This window comes from Alternaria triticimaculans (genome assembly GCF_023758025.1).
Source record: "Alternaria triticimaculans strain BMP 0046 chromosome Unknown scaffold_11, whole genome shotgun sequence".
NCBI lineage: Eukaryota > Fungi > Ascomycota > Dothideomycetes > Pleosporales > Pleosporaceae > Alternaria > Alternaria triticimaculans.
Genome location: NW_026055968.1, coordinates 182,445 through 196,156, shown reverse-complemented (window position 1 = coordinate 196,156; position 13,712 = coordinate 182,445). Strand labels below are relative to the sequence as shown.

General features: G+C 48.7%; 2 protein-coding genes across 2 annotated transcripts; both read right to left on the bottom strand.

Moving 5' to 3' along the window:
- Positions 1-3,677: 3,677 nt before the first annotated feature.
- On the bottom strand, positions 3,678-5,631 carry J4E78_007263 (uncharacterized protein; the record flags this gene model as incomplete). Its single annotated transcript, XM_049367870.1, has 2 exons — positions 3,678-4,757; positions 4,822-5,631. The coding sequence occupies 2 exons, from the start codon at positions 5,629-5,631 to the stop codon at positions 3,678-3,680; spliced, it is 1,890 nt and encodes a 629-aa protein (XP_049220191.1).
- A 3,882-nt stretch (positions 5,632-9,513) lies between these two features.
- Positions 9,514-13,313, bottom strand: J4E78_007262 (uncharacterized protein; the record flags this gene model as incomplete). The annotated part of the gene is made up of 4 exons (XM_049367869.1): positions 9,514-10,439; positions 10,488-11,006; positions 11,083-13,043; positions 13,096-13,313. The coding sequence occupies 4 exons, from the start codon at positions 13,311-13,313 to the stop codon at positions 9,514-9,516; spliced, it is 3,624 nt and encodes a 1,207-aa protein (XP_049220190.1).
- Between the last annotated feature and the right edge of the window lie 399 nt (positions 13,314-13,712).

The following is a 13,712-nucleotide window of genomic DNA, read 5'->3' as shown; positions in this document are numbered from 1 at the left end:
CAGTGTTATAGTTGCGGACAAGCTTACAAAAGTAAGAGTTCTTAATATTAAGCAGACAACTAGTCTTTAGGTTCTGCTCTACGTTGCGAAACTAATTAACTATACGCTTAGTAACCTTCTCTATGCACTTAGGTCTAAAAAAAAGTTAGTAAAGCTCCTTAAGCTTAAGAAAGAGTATACGTACACGTTATTATATCTATAATTGCTAACAGCACTAGCAAGGTAGCGCGTAGACTTCTCGCCCTTATTAATGTTTACGTAGTTTTTGCAGAGAGGGTTAGTAGCTTTTCTAGTGCTTACAGACTAGGAGTATTAGAGGCACACTATCTCGCGGAGCTCGCTAGTAGTAATAAAAGTAGGCTTCTTAGAGAAACGCTTGCGTGCAGACTTAGTTACTAAAGCTCTATTATCCTCGTCGTTAGAATCTTTATTAAGCGCATGCTCCTTATTGTCGTGCTTCTTGTTGTTATGCTTATTAGAAGAATTAGCACTATCTGAACTATTAGACTAGACAGAGAGCTCTAGATTAAAGGGAGAGCTCTCTATACTGCTTATAACAACAAAAGAACGCCGCTTCTTTTTAAGAGCAGGGCTAGAGAAAGGTAAAGCGTTACAAATAGTGCTGCTCTCTTAAGAAATAGGGAGCTTACCTAAGGCTTTAGCAGAAAGCTTAGAAGCGTTAGAAGAGACAGCAGAAGGGTTCTTAGGAGTAGAGCTCTTAGAACTAGAAGAACCTAGAAATAGAACGTTAGGACGAGCATTGCTAGTAGCTAAAGGACTAGGAACTACAACAGTAACTTTAGTAGAATGCTTGCAAGAATTACTAGAAAGCTCCTAAGAGAGCGCAGCAACGTTAGAATTGTAGTTAGTATGCTCTTCCTAGGCGGCCTTACTAGCCTGCTTATTATAGTACTTTTCTATTACGCTAATAGGATTAGCGGACTACTGCGCTTAGCGGATTACTTTCTCTAGAACTATCTCTTAACGGAGCTTAATAGCCTTTAGAAGCAGGATCTTAAGGCGTTCTTGCTTAGCACGCTGCTTATCAACAAAGCGCTTGTTCTTAGACTTAATGCGCTTAGTTTTAGCGTTAGCCTTAGCTTTAGAATTCTTGTTACTACGCTCTAAGTCGCGCTTAACCTGCTTGTTACGCTTACAACGCAGACGCTGCTTGTTTTCCGCAGCTTAACTAGCAATACAACGCTTATAAGCAATCTAGTTACAACGCTTTTACTCTACCTTATTCTTAGCTTTAAGGTTGCGAGCGTACTACTTATTAGCGTACTCCTAGGCGGCGCGCTTGTTGTGACGTAAAATATTATTAGCCTGCTCTTAAGTAACTACATTACCGTGCTTAGCAAACAGATTAGACTTCTTAGAAGCGCAAGTTAGGGTAGCAAACAGGTTGTAGGCGGAAGCAGGAGCACTTGTAGGACTAGAGCCCTACTTCTTACTAGAAGAACTACGCTTAGAAGAGCTTCTAGAAACACTGCGGAGCTTGTTTAAGCGCTCGCGATTATCTGCCTTAGAGGGAGTAGCTAGGTGCTTAGAGAAGTTAGAGGTGTTAGAGCTTAACAGCTTAGCCTTTAACGCGCTTGCGTAACTAGAACTTAAAGAAGTCGCCTTAGAGGCGCTTGCAGAGCTAGAACTAGACTGCTTGTCCTTAAGAGGGCGGCCGTCCTTGTGCTTATGCTTGTTTCCCTTTAACATAATGCTAGAGAGCTTAGAGACAGATGCAGAGAGGTATACTTAGTTTAATTAGTATAATAGAGTATGCTGCTAGAGTTAGTAAGCGTACTAATAAAAATTAGGGATACTTACCCTTGTTTTAGGTAAGAGGTAGAGAGCGTTTAGCTAATTAAATAATTTTCAGCAATATTATAATTAGCGCGCGTGCGCTAAGCGAGCTCTTAGCGCTACGCACGCTCTAACAAGCACGTAATTAGCGTTCTTAGCTATAATAAGAGAGCTTATCACAACTGCGCAGCCTGCTCTCGCAGGATGCTTAGAGGGTGTGTTGTAGAACGCACCTCTAGATGCTCCTTAAGAGCACGGCACGTAATTATACTAGCACAGATTAAGATAAGCTCTTAGGAGCGTTGCTACTTAAGAGAGCTTTCTAAGTAAGCTTATAATACAATAATTTATCTCCTATTTATTCCTATGCTCCTAGACGCGACATAAAGTAATATAAAGTATAATAAGTAAATATAAGTAAAAAGAGAGTAAATTAGTATAAAGTATATATTAATAGTCTTAGTTAGAGTACTAAAAGCTAGTTAGTAGTAATTTAGTATAATTTATACTAGAAATCTCTAATTTAGACTAAACTACTTTATTATACTCTAAAATAAACTATAATAGGCTACTTTAGACTTTCTTAGAATTCTAAAAATAATAAGTAAAAAAAGCTAATACTTACTATTATAAAGTAATTAAAAAAAAAAAAATAAAAAAAAAAATTTAACTAGCTAGAAATAGTCTAGGTATATAGCTTTACGCTAGCGCTACTAGTATAAAAAAATATATTTATATATAATTTTATAATCTTCTAAATTACTAAATTTTTCTACTAAGATTTCTACTTTTTATAAGCATATTATACTTATAAATATTTAGTATAAACTATTATAGACTAGAATAGTTTATTCTAGACTTTACTTACTCTTTTTTACTTATTACGTATACTTAAAGTTAGATTAAAAGTAATCTACTTTAAAAGAGAAAATAATATTAAGCTCTAGCTTATAAAAGCTTAGGCTAACTTAGCTATAAGTATAAATACTTTAAAATTACTATTATAGCTTAGTAGTAATTTATCTCTAGTCTTTTTAAAATAATATACTTAATTATAGTTTAATATTATATATCTAGTATTTAACTAACCTTATTATTTAACACTAATATTAGATTTTTTACTTTTTTTAAAATATATTACTTTAAAGTAATTTAATAGTATTTTACTAATAAAATAATAATAGCTAATATATAAATAATTAAGTTAATATTTATAACTAGTAATATTTAAAGAAAGCTTTATAAAAAAGCTAAGTATATTTTACTTAGCTTATAAGCTAAGCGTATAAAAAAAAGAACAGATAAAGTAAGTAGAATAGTAGTAGCGTAGTACTCTAATTAATTAGTTTAGGTAGACAGCACTTTCTAAGAAGATACTGCCTACCTCACGTGTAGCTTGAAACTTGGCTTATCGCAGTCCCCCAATCGTGGTACTCACCATTACACCCCTCCTTGTCCCCGCCGCTTCGCACCAGAGTCACACAGCTTCACAGCACCACCATCATTCTTTCACACATGATCAACGCCGACGTCAGTTCACACGGCACCGAGTTTACGTTTTCAGTTTTATTGTTGTACTGTGCTATAGATAGCCACATCACCCGTCGCCCATGTATCGCCTGCTCAAGATCATCATCGCCATAACGCCCTGCCCTCATATGCCCCAAAACGCCGTAAATGCAACTCATTCTGACCATGCTGTTTGCAGAACGCTTGGCAATACACACCCTGCGTCGTAAAGTCATACGCCATGAGTCGCTAATAAAACTGGACATTAACAGCATCGCTAGAAACAGACTGGAAAGATGGAATCTCGGCATCCGTAATAACACAAATTTGTCGAAAGGGAAAAAGGTCGTGGGGACTTGGGAAACGTGCCCTCACTGGCCAGCTGCTCCAGCAAGACCATGGTGGGATGCCTGAGCTGACTTCTCACGGCCCAAGTAGTCCACGATGGGGAAGCGGGCTCGACGCTCGAGCTCATCCAGAGGAATGTGCGAGCGGATGAAGCGGTTCTGGTCGTTAGCCGGCGGCTGGTAGTCCCAAGACTCCTTGCGACCAATCTTCAGTGCACTGCAAGCAACCTGGCGCATGCGCTGGCTTCGGACGACGTCGTTGTGGATGGTCTTGAAGTCCCACTTCTCGCGCGCCTCCGCCTCGAACTTGGCGAGCATCTTCTGGTTGTGAGGCTCTGGGGAAGTGGCAAGATCATGCAGCTCCTGCGGGTCCTCAACCAGGTTGTAGAGTTGCGGTCCGTCGGCAAGGGAGTAGGTGAACTTCCACTCATGACGACGGATCATGTAGGTGGGAGTAACGGTGCCTTCGCCCATGTACTCGCCGAACACCTCGTCCTTGCCTGGCTTGTCTGAGACAAGGTACTCGTGAAGGCTGACACCGTCTAGTGGCAGACGATCATCGACTTGTCCTCCAGCGAGGTCGACGAACGTGGGCAAGAGATCCATGGTGGACACGGACTCCTTGACCTTCTTGGGCGCGATATTGGGCCCGTTGATAATCATCGGTACTCGCGCGCTGTTCTCATACCAGCTCATCTTGTACCACAGGCTCCTCTCGCCAAGCATATCACCGTGGTCCCCGGAAAAGACGATAATGGTGTCCTTGTCCAGCCTGCAGTTCTTGAGGAGACGGACGAGCTTGCCAACCTGGTCGTCGACAAAGCTACAAGCAGCGAAGTAGGCACGGCGCGCGCGGATCTTGGCCTCGTCTGGAACGGGGTTGTCCCACAGGTCGATGGTCTTGAGCAGGCGCTGAGAGTGAGAGTCCTGGTTCTCTTGGGCGATCTCAACCTTGGGCAGGGGAATGTCGACGCCCTCGTATCGGTCCCAGTACTCTTGGATCATGGTGTAGGGGTCGTGTGGGTGGGTCAAAGAGATGGTCAAGGCGAATGGCCGACGGCTCTCGGGGTCAGATCGAACGTAGTCGTAGAGGTACTGTTGAGCCTGAAGGTATGTTAGAAGACTTCCCTATACCGCTGGAGTATATTGTACTACTGAGATCCCTTACCTTGTGCATGACATCTTCGTCATAGTCGAGTTGGTTGGATCGCACACATGGTCCGGCTTGCATGACCGAAGCCATGTTGTGGTACCACTCTTGACGCTCCTCTGGCTTGTCCCAGTTGACGGACCATCCCAGGTCGCCAGGGTAGATGTCGGAAGTAAGTCGGTGCTCGAAGCCATGGAGCTGGTCCGGGCCGATGAAGTGCATCTTTCCTGCGAGCGCAGTCTCGTATCCTTCGCGGCGGAGGTAGTGGGCGTAGGTCGGGATCTCTGGACTCAGGATCGAGGCGTTGTCGTATCCTCCGATCTTGGATGGCAACTGACCGCTGCACATGGTGAACCTAGATGGTGCACACAAAGGTGAGTTGCAGTAAGCGCTCGCGAAGTTGACGCCGGTCCTAGCAAGCTCATCAAGATGAGGTGTCTTGATAACTGACTCTGGGTCATTGAACTTTAGCATGGGTGCGGCCATCTGATCGGCCATAATGTACAAGATGTTGGGACGCTTTCCGTCTCCCGAAGTGCGAGCCTGAGTCGCATAGCTGTCCGATTGTTGACGAAGAGTCTGAGCAGTAATGAAATCGCTTCCGCCTTGCTGAGCATCTGAGAACCCGTTGCCGGAGAAGCCATCGCTACCGTTGACATGGCCGTTACCATTACCGTTCATGGCTGTAGAAGAGAATGAAAAGTCGCCGCCAACGGGAGCCTGGGCCTCCTTGAGTGAGACACCGCCGTCCTGGCTGAAGGCTTGCTTGCTGGTGTGGACATAGGATGAGGGCGGCGACTCTGGGTCTAGCAAGAGACTGGGTGCCATACTGTAGTGGCAGTGGTTGTGGTTGTAGACTTGAGGCTTCGATGATATTGTAGGAAGAAGCAATTAATTTCTGAATGTGGGTGAAGGCAGGAAACTTGGTGGCCGAACTCTGGTTGAGATGAGGGCAGCGGGACCTTTATAGATAGGGAAGATAAGAAGCGCGACGCCCCGGAAGTCGCGTCGGCCGCACGGTGTATGTGGGGAAGTGCGACCCTGACGCGCCTTACAAAAGGTTGGGTCGTGACTTCCAGCGGTCACGCAATCCTACGCAATCCACGCTTCGAGTGACCAATCCCGCCCGAACTAGTCCCTTTTGGGCGATGGCGAAATCCCACCTCTACGAGCACACCGCCGGGTCTGACTTCAAAAGGCCCGACCAGCCGCAGTTCGATGTTCGATGCTGGAGGGATCATCATGTAGTGTTTCATCGAGCACGCGATCTTACCTCACGTCTTGGCTGGGGTATTCACCATCTAGCGAGCAGGGTTACATTAATCCAGAACAATATGATGTATCTTGTAATTCATAGTGATTGTTGCAAATCTCTGACATGAAATTCTTTCAGTGATTTCGTCGTCGCCTCGCCATTTCTGCGTAACATGCAAGTTGTGTGCGCGGCCAGACTCTGGTAGCGCTCAGTCATCCTCCCGCCTTCCGCTGCAGGATTCAAGATTGCCACGCTGCATCACCCATAGGTAGCAAATCTGGCCAGACCAGTTCCTTTGCAATCATATCCGCACAGCCATGCAACAGAATACAGCATGTCTGTCAGTCGCTAGCGCATGTATTGCCAGTGTGATCGATCCCTTTCGAGGAGCAGCGACCACGGACGTCGAGATTGACAACGCCATGCATATGGTCCATATGCAGGGTAGTCGATCAAGTCGGGACTACGTAACAGCCAAGCATGCAAGCATGTACATCCGCTAGAATTTGAGCACATGAGGAATTGATGAAGTTTGGGTAGGAGTCGTGGAGGACTTGGCACGTCGCTTGGCACCGCAAACCTTACCTGTGTAGTGTGCAACCTTAGTTGCTCATCTTCTTCCTACTGACTGAACATCATCTTGACATTTCTCGACCAATACTGCATGCAATGGCTCAACTGCATGCTGCGCGTCCTCTTGCCACCGTCATCGCGAGCGCCACTCGGTCAACTCCTCGCGACCTCGCGACTCCTCGGGACGTCGCTCCTACGTGAACATGCATGGCACGCGAGCATTGAAGTCGTCCAGGCTCCACCCACCGGTATACACTTTGGTGTTCGGATCATCTAGCGACCGGTGCGAGGCGGAGTGTCCGCATGTTCTTCCAGATCCCACCGTCATTGGTCTGCTGCGTCCGCCTAGCCCGAACGAGAGATGTCTCGTTGCATTGGCGAATCAACACTATTTGATGCCAAGTGGCTGCAGGCTACTGATAGCGCGCTGCAGTCTCCAACGACACATGCATGCGGCTCTCCGAAGGCTCGCTGGCACTAGAGTCTTCGCAGGATTCACCGGACAGGCACGTGAACATGATTGTTTTGTCGGCTCGACCCGTTTGTGGTCTGACTCCTTCAAAGTCTCTCCGACCTGCACGCAGATTGATGTGTTGGCATCGATGCGCCGAGAAATTACTGTAATTGGACGTCGTATCAGTTCGGCCAGACTTGAGCTGCCTCGTGGTACAGTCGTCGTTCGGTTAGAGAACTGCAGGGGCAAGGGGCCTTCGGAGCTTATCCATCGTGTCCACAACTCCAGATGCAGTTATCCCCACGCGATGGTCTTGATTCTCGACTCGAGGGCTAGATCGCGCGCTGGACATGCATGCTCGCTCCGCTCCACCACCACTGTAAGCAGCATACAAACAATTCTGGATTGAGTTTTGTATTGTTGGTATACCCACCCACACCCAAATGTCATGTTTACATCCCCAGTCCACTAAACCATCTAAGGTCGTCGGGCCCACAAAAAGTAGTTCACCACATTACAACCCAGCAGTGATATCACAACTATCCTGTCCTCCAACACCACGACTAGCACAGAACAACATCAGTCATTATACCCGCCACTCCATTCTTCCCTGGAATTTTTCTCCCATCCTGGGCAAGAAACCCTCGCAATCTCGATAACAACTACCTCCCCCACTTGCGCTAACAACCACCCCTTCGTGCCCGCCTGGTACGAATCGATAATGATATCTTGCAGGCCACAGAGCTGCCTCAGCCCGCCAACAGCATCTCCACATACGCTAATCGCCAGCATCCGCGACGCACGCACGACTTGCAGTCCCGTCCGTCAACGCACCGCCAATTTCCAGACATACCAGTCACGAGGACCCTCAAAACACCAAAACACCAAGGCAATCTAGCCAATCGCCGGCGCATCCGAAGACAAAGTCCGCGAGCTCAGTGTTCTTGGCATTTTCCCGACCGACGCCCGATACTCTCGAATGACTCTTGATAACCAGGCGCCGGGTCGTCGCCCGAACGCTGCGCGACGATCCGGTCGGTGAGAAAGCGACACAGCGACGGCCCGGGACAACGACTCCGAGACGACCGACAACCGAAGTGCGCATAGTCGCCACTGAGCTTTGGGGTCCACATACGCTAGTGTAAGAGGAACTTCATGTTTTGGGAAGGTTTCGTGGAAGGGGCTGATTGGTGGGTATGACGTCCAGCGCATACGTTCGCGGGCCTTCCGATTTGACTCGACTCGACTCGACTCGTGCTGCGAAGTCCTTGTTTGGCATGGTAATTCTCGCCGTAGTTGCTGATAAGAAGAAAGCAGCCGGAGAGCGGCCTTGCTAGGTCGCTGGCTGGCGTTACGTACGAGATGGTCATGAGACCTACAGGGTAGAGTATTTATCACGTCCATATTGCTGAAGCCAAATAGTATAGCAGGACCATGCATGTAAAGATGGTAAGCTAGGGAACGTGAGTATGACAAAGTTATGAGACAACGTCTGTCACTCAACATATCGCATTTCTAATCACCAGGACTCCATGACCAGGAAAGCAATCATCCCAACGTCAACCCTCAACATTCTATATCGATGTGTCAGTAATCAAACGAAGCCGCCCTCCCCCTCCTCATTGTCACGATGATATAAAGAACAACATGGATACGTGGGCAGACACGCTCGTCGATCACGATCATGAGTAAACCACAACTACTATTTCGTCAACCGCAGCCCAAACTGCCCTCACTACTCGACGATGAGTAAACCACCAACACAACCCACTTCACACAACCCACTTCACACAACACCTTACATCACAGCACAAACCTATCAAACGCCAACTATCTCTAACGCAAACAATCTCAGATTCTCATAAACACCTTGCAATGCTATAATACAGACACATGCCCTCCTCTACGCGAGCATCTTCGAAAGAGCCGCAAACTTATCCTAGAGCCTTACTAATCTAATGCATGAACCTCGCTGTATACACCCATTTTGATGACACATCTTCTCATCCCTCGGGAAAAAGATAACCATGGAAGACTGTCGCAAGACCTTAACATCTGCTCGATATATGCCAATGTCTTTCTTGTTCATCCACATACGACCATAGGACACTGAGAATTAGGCTTCCCGTCCGCTCAGCCATATACAAGCAGTGTACCGGCGGATTAGTAGTTAGGTGGGTGACCACTAGCGAATCCCCGCTGTTGTATGTTTTTTTGCTCTTTTTTGCCCTTTTTTTTTTGCTCCAAATCTGACCGCAGGAGACGAAGCTTTAGCTATGGAAACAGATATGTGTGACATGACATGCTCCGCTTACGGTATACGATCTGCCTCACAAGCAAGCGAGTGTGCCTCGTATTCCAGCCACTAGCTACCCGTAGCTGCGCTTCCCTCCTCTGCGTCTCTGCCGAATACCGTGTATCATCTTCTCTACACATTCCCAAAACCCTTCGAATTCCGTATCGCCAGTCCCAATTTGCGCTCCAACACCCGCCTATCCCCATAATCCGGCAAATACAGCTTCCCAAAACACGTGCTACTACTCGGCAAGCTCCCCGAGCTTCCCATGATCCTAACAATGTGAAACGTGATACTCTCGTAGCCCGTGACAGGGACACGGTCACTTGCAGTAACGAACTCGAGGAGAAGGCGTAATTCTTCCTGACTATACCCCTCTACGACGTCCCAGAAGTTGCGGATATTGGAATGCTGCGCCGTATACCCGTCTTCGTATTTCGCGCAGCGTTTCAAGTCGGGGATGGAGATGTGCTGTGTGCCTTCGATGAGGTGGCGGAGCGAGTGTGGTGTGAAGAGTCCGAGGCTCTTGGGTTGGATGCAAGTCATGAAACCTTGCAGGAAAGGAATCAGGCCAGGGGCGACAAAACTGTATGTCAAGGCGCGGACGTAGTCCTTCACGTACTGTAGACGGTTCTCGTTGGTGACTAGACCAGGCTCTTCGATTGGGGAGTTTGATTCAGCGAGGGCAGGGAAGTTGTCACCTAGGTTTTGGTCGATCGGCTGGCCGAAGGCTTCGTAGCTGAATACGTACTCGCGCATGAAGACGTCTGCGACGTCGCCGTCGCTCCAGGATAAGAGGGTGCGGAAACTTTCTGCTAGGCTGGGCCAGCCGTCGCTGATGTAGTCGATGGGATCGTAATCGGCTGGGCCTTCGACGCGTGGGTTGCCGGTGGTTTGGAGGTACTCGTAGAAGGCGAGGGGAAAGGTGATGGGTAGGGTGATACCGTTGTATACCGCAAGACTGAATAGTATACCGAGCATCTGGAACTTCCATGGAGGTTCAAAGCTGCCTGGTTGGAACCACGTCATGTGCGTCTGTGGATCGATCGTGAACATGCCTGGCAAAGTTAGTCGAGGAGGTCTTGCAGTAGTACAATGTGCCTTACCATTCTCAGGCCTGAATGCTTCACTCAGAACAACACGGAAGAATTCGTACGTCACGCCGCCGTGATCCGCACCGACTTCTCCTTCGTTGTGACCCATTTTGACCTTTAGCGGTTTCAGCAGCATCCTCTTGTCCATACCCCAAAGCTGATCGAGCGTGTCCTTCAAAGGTTCTTCGCGACTGACATCCAACACTAGGTATTCACTCAGGGTAGTCTTCATTTTCCTCTTAATAATCCACCAATACGGTTCTTTGAGGAACATCTCCAGCGACTTCTGCATTTGGTGGGTGCGCATAGTATGGTCGTACTGCTTCATCATCTCGGTGAAGTTGATCGTACGGACGTACGCTACGAGATGCTGTGCGGAGAAAAGGCATGGGTACTCGAAAACGTGTAGAGTATTGGGGTGATGCTCCCACGTGAGGTAGTTGATAGGCTCGTTTACTGTGTCAATGCGCTCATCGAGTATCGGCATCTCGAACATGTTAGAGTGTAAGTGTAGAGCTTGCCGCTTGGAATCTGTAAATGTTAGCCTCTTGCTAGTGAGATCATGTTAGCTGCTTACGAAGTTTGTCAAGGACCATCACGGCTGTACCAACGCTGCTCCATTTGTTGATTTCAGCCTTGCTATCCCATTTCTTGACGATGATAGTCCTCAGCCACTCCATAAAAGTAGCTGTCACAGTCCACCCTGGATCTCCATCGCGATCATGGCTCGAATTCAGCTTCATCTTTGTCGCCAGACCGACGCGCTCCACCACCTCCAAATGTTGTACAACCATATCCACAAGCCCTACAGGAGGCGGGAATTCTTCTGACTCACCCTGGTTCGTTTCTGCGACGTCTAAACTGGCGAGTATATGTTCGAAACAAGTCCGCGTCCCGATAGCCCGGAGTAAACGATCGGCAAGACGCACTGCCGGTTCGTACTCCAACTCGTCGATGATGTCCATGTAGGGATGCGCAAAGGCGTCGGTATTGGGAGTAGCAGTGGGCACCATGACACCCCAAGATCGAAGCTTCCGTATTTGGGCCCATGTGTGCGACCATCCAAGCGGTACCAGGGAGGTGAGTGCGTGTATGCATACCATGACGATATGAGCGGCTTCATGGGTGTCGAGATAGCGCGAGGTACCTTGATGACCACTGGATGACTGGTCGGAAGGACTGTTGTTGGGAGCGCCCTTTCTTGATGGCCTCAGACGAGGACTCTTCTGAATGTCGAGTTCCGGTGGAGAGACGAATAAAGCATCCAGCGCGAGCCATAGGCTATCGAAGATGAGCGCACCGTTGCGATGGTTCCAATCTCTAAAAGAGTTCGCTAAGCGTGATGAGTCAAGATGAGGTAAGGGTGAGTTTTTGAAGTCTTGGTTGGTATCATGGAATGATGCAAGTAGCTTTTCTGGGTCGCTCAGAGTATAGAATAGAGATCGGTTGACGAAGGGTTTTGTACGTCGCGTACGTCGCCGACGATCAAAGTCCACAACGTAATTGAAGTCTGTAGAGTGGCTCTTTCCGTGGCGATGGACGTCGTCTTTGAACTCATCGAGGATACTGCAATTCAATGTTGGGACAACGGGTACACCGGATGGTGGATGTTCCTCAAGAGGAGTGTTCTTCGTAGGTAGTTCGGTTGCTGCCGATGATGGCTTCGCGCGAGGCACAGCAGCCGGGTATGTCCCACCGATAGTGAAGCTTTTCTTTCCTGTTTTGGAGATTGATAGCATTGCTGAATCGCATGCGCCATCCACGGCAGTAGGATGCGGTGCTGAAGGATGTCTTTGAGTCATGCCGTTCGAGGGATGGTAGGGTATCCTGTGGACATGGTGTCCGTTGGCCAAGACCTCGGCGCCAGCGTTGTCTGGCTGCGAACTGTCACGCGCGGCGGCTGATGCTTGTGAATTATGACGAACGATACGCGAGTTTCCATTCAATTCTGATGCGTTCGAGCCGTTTGTACCAAGCGTTGGCCCGGTATTTGACTCCGCATCATGCCCGTCTGGTCGGGAAGGCAGTATAGCGGAGGTTTGAGCTGAACGAGCGTCATGTGCAGGAGTATGCTCGGGTTTGCGCAATGAAGCAAGGACAGAAGCAGGTGTGGGTATTTGCGTGGTATAAGAGTATATCATAGTCAAGCTGTCGTACAAGTTCTGACTAAGAGCCTTTGGGTCTTTTCTGGCTTGCTGCCGTTGCTTGAGGGCATTGATCAAGTCGCCATCCTGGTCTTGTTGACCATTATCTCCCGCACGACGTTGCCTGCGCTGTTGTGCCAGTTGCCATACCGAAGGATAGACCAGGTAGTCCTCGGCGGAGTGGTTTTTAGCATGTTGGGCAAGGCCATTCGTAATATTGAACGACTCAGGCGCAATCTTGAGCTCGTGAGGGCACAGGCCGCGGTTCGGGTTGTCTTGACCGGCGAGGTAATGGGCTAGGGCCGTGGCCGTGAGCAATGTAGGCGGCCGGTGTGGTCTCGACGCGATGCGCTTGCCGGATGAGAGGCACGTGGGGGTATCGCAGTAGGCACTCTTACAGCCATGTAGGATCTGGGATAGGTAGCTGGTCAACAGTCAGCATTCGCTCCGAAAATGAGAGGGGGTGATAGGCGCACTATCGGACAAGATGTTGGAAGCGGCGCTGTCTTTCTGTCTGTGAACATTCCAGGACGCGTTTGGTGTCTTGTACGTCTATCACATCTTTCCTACGCGAGCGGTTCGAGGCACGTGATGACCGTGTCGATGGGCCAGCCGCTGCAGAAGCCGATGAGGTGTGGTTGGTGGCATTGTACGGAGCATCGCGAGGGTGCTCAGTCCCGTCTGACATGCTCATATCATCGATGGCGATGTTGTTGCAAGAGAGAGTGGCGGCTAAGGATGCAGTCTGGTATTGTATGTGCGAGTGTCATGGTATCACATAGTCGCTCCCATATAGACGGATACATGAGTGTAGGGCTGAGGTAGTGGCCGAGGGGTGCTCTTGCCCTGCGGCTCTAATCCGCTGCAGGGATGGCAGGTGCCAGTGGCTTGGCACAACGCCTGCCGATTGATGTCATGCCTGTGCGCTTCAATATTCGCCCCAAGTCGGCCTTTTGCGCAATTCACCATCTTCGCCGTGCGCAGGACTGCTGATAAGACGCAGAATCGACTCCCGCGCCTACTCAACTTTGTAATCGCGCCCTGCTCGGCCTAGTCGCTTTTTGCCCCTCGGCCAGTCATAAAGTCGTGAAAT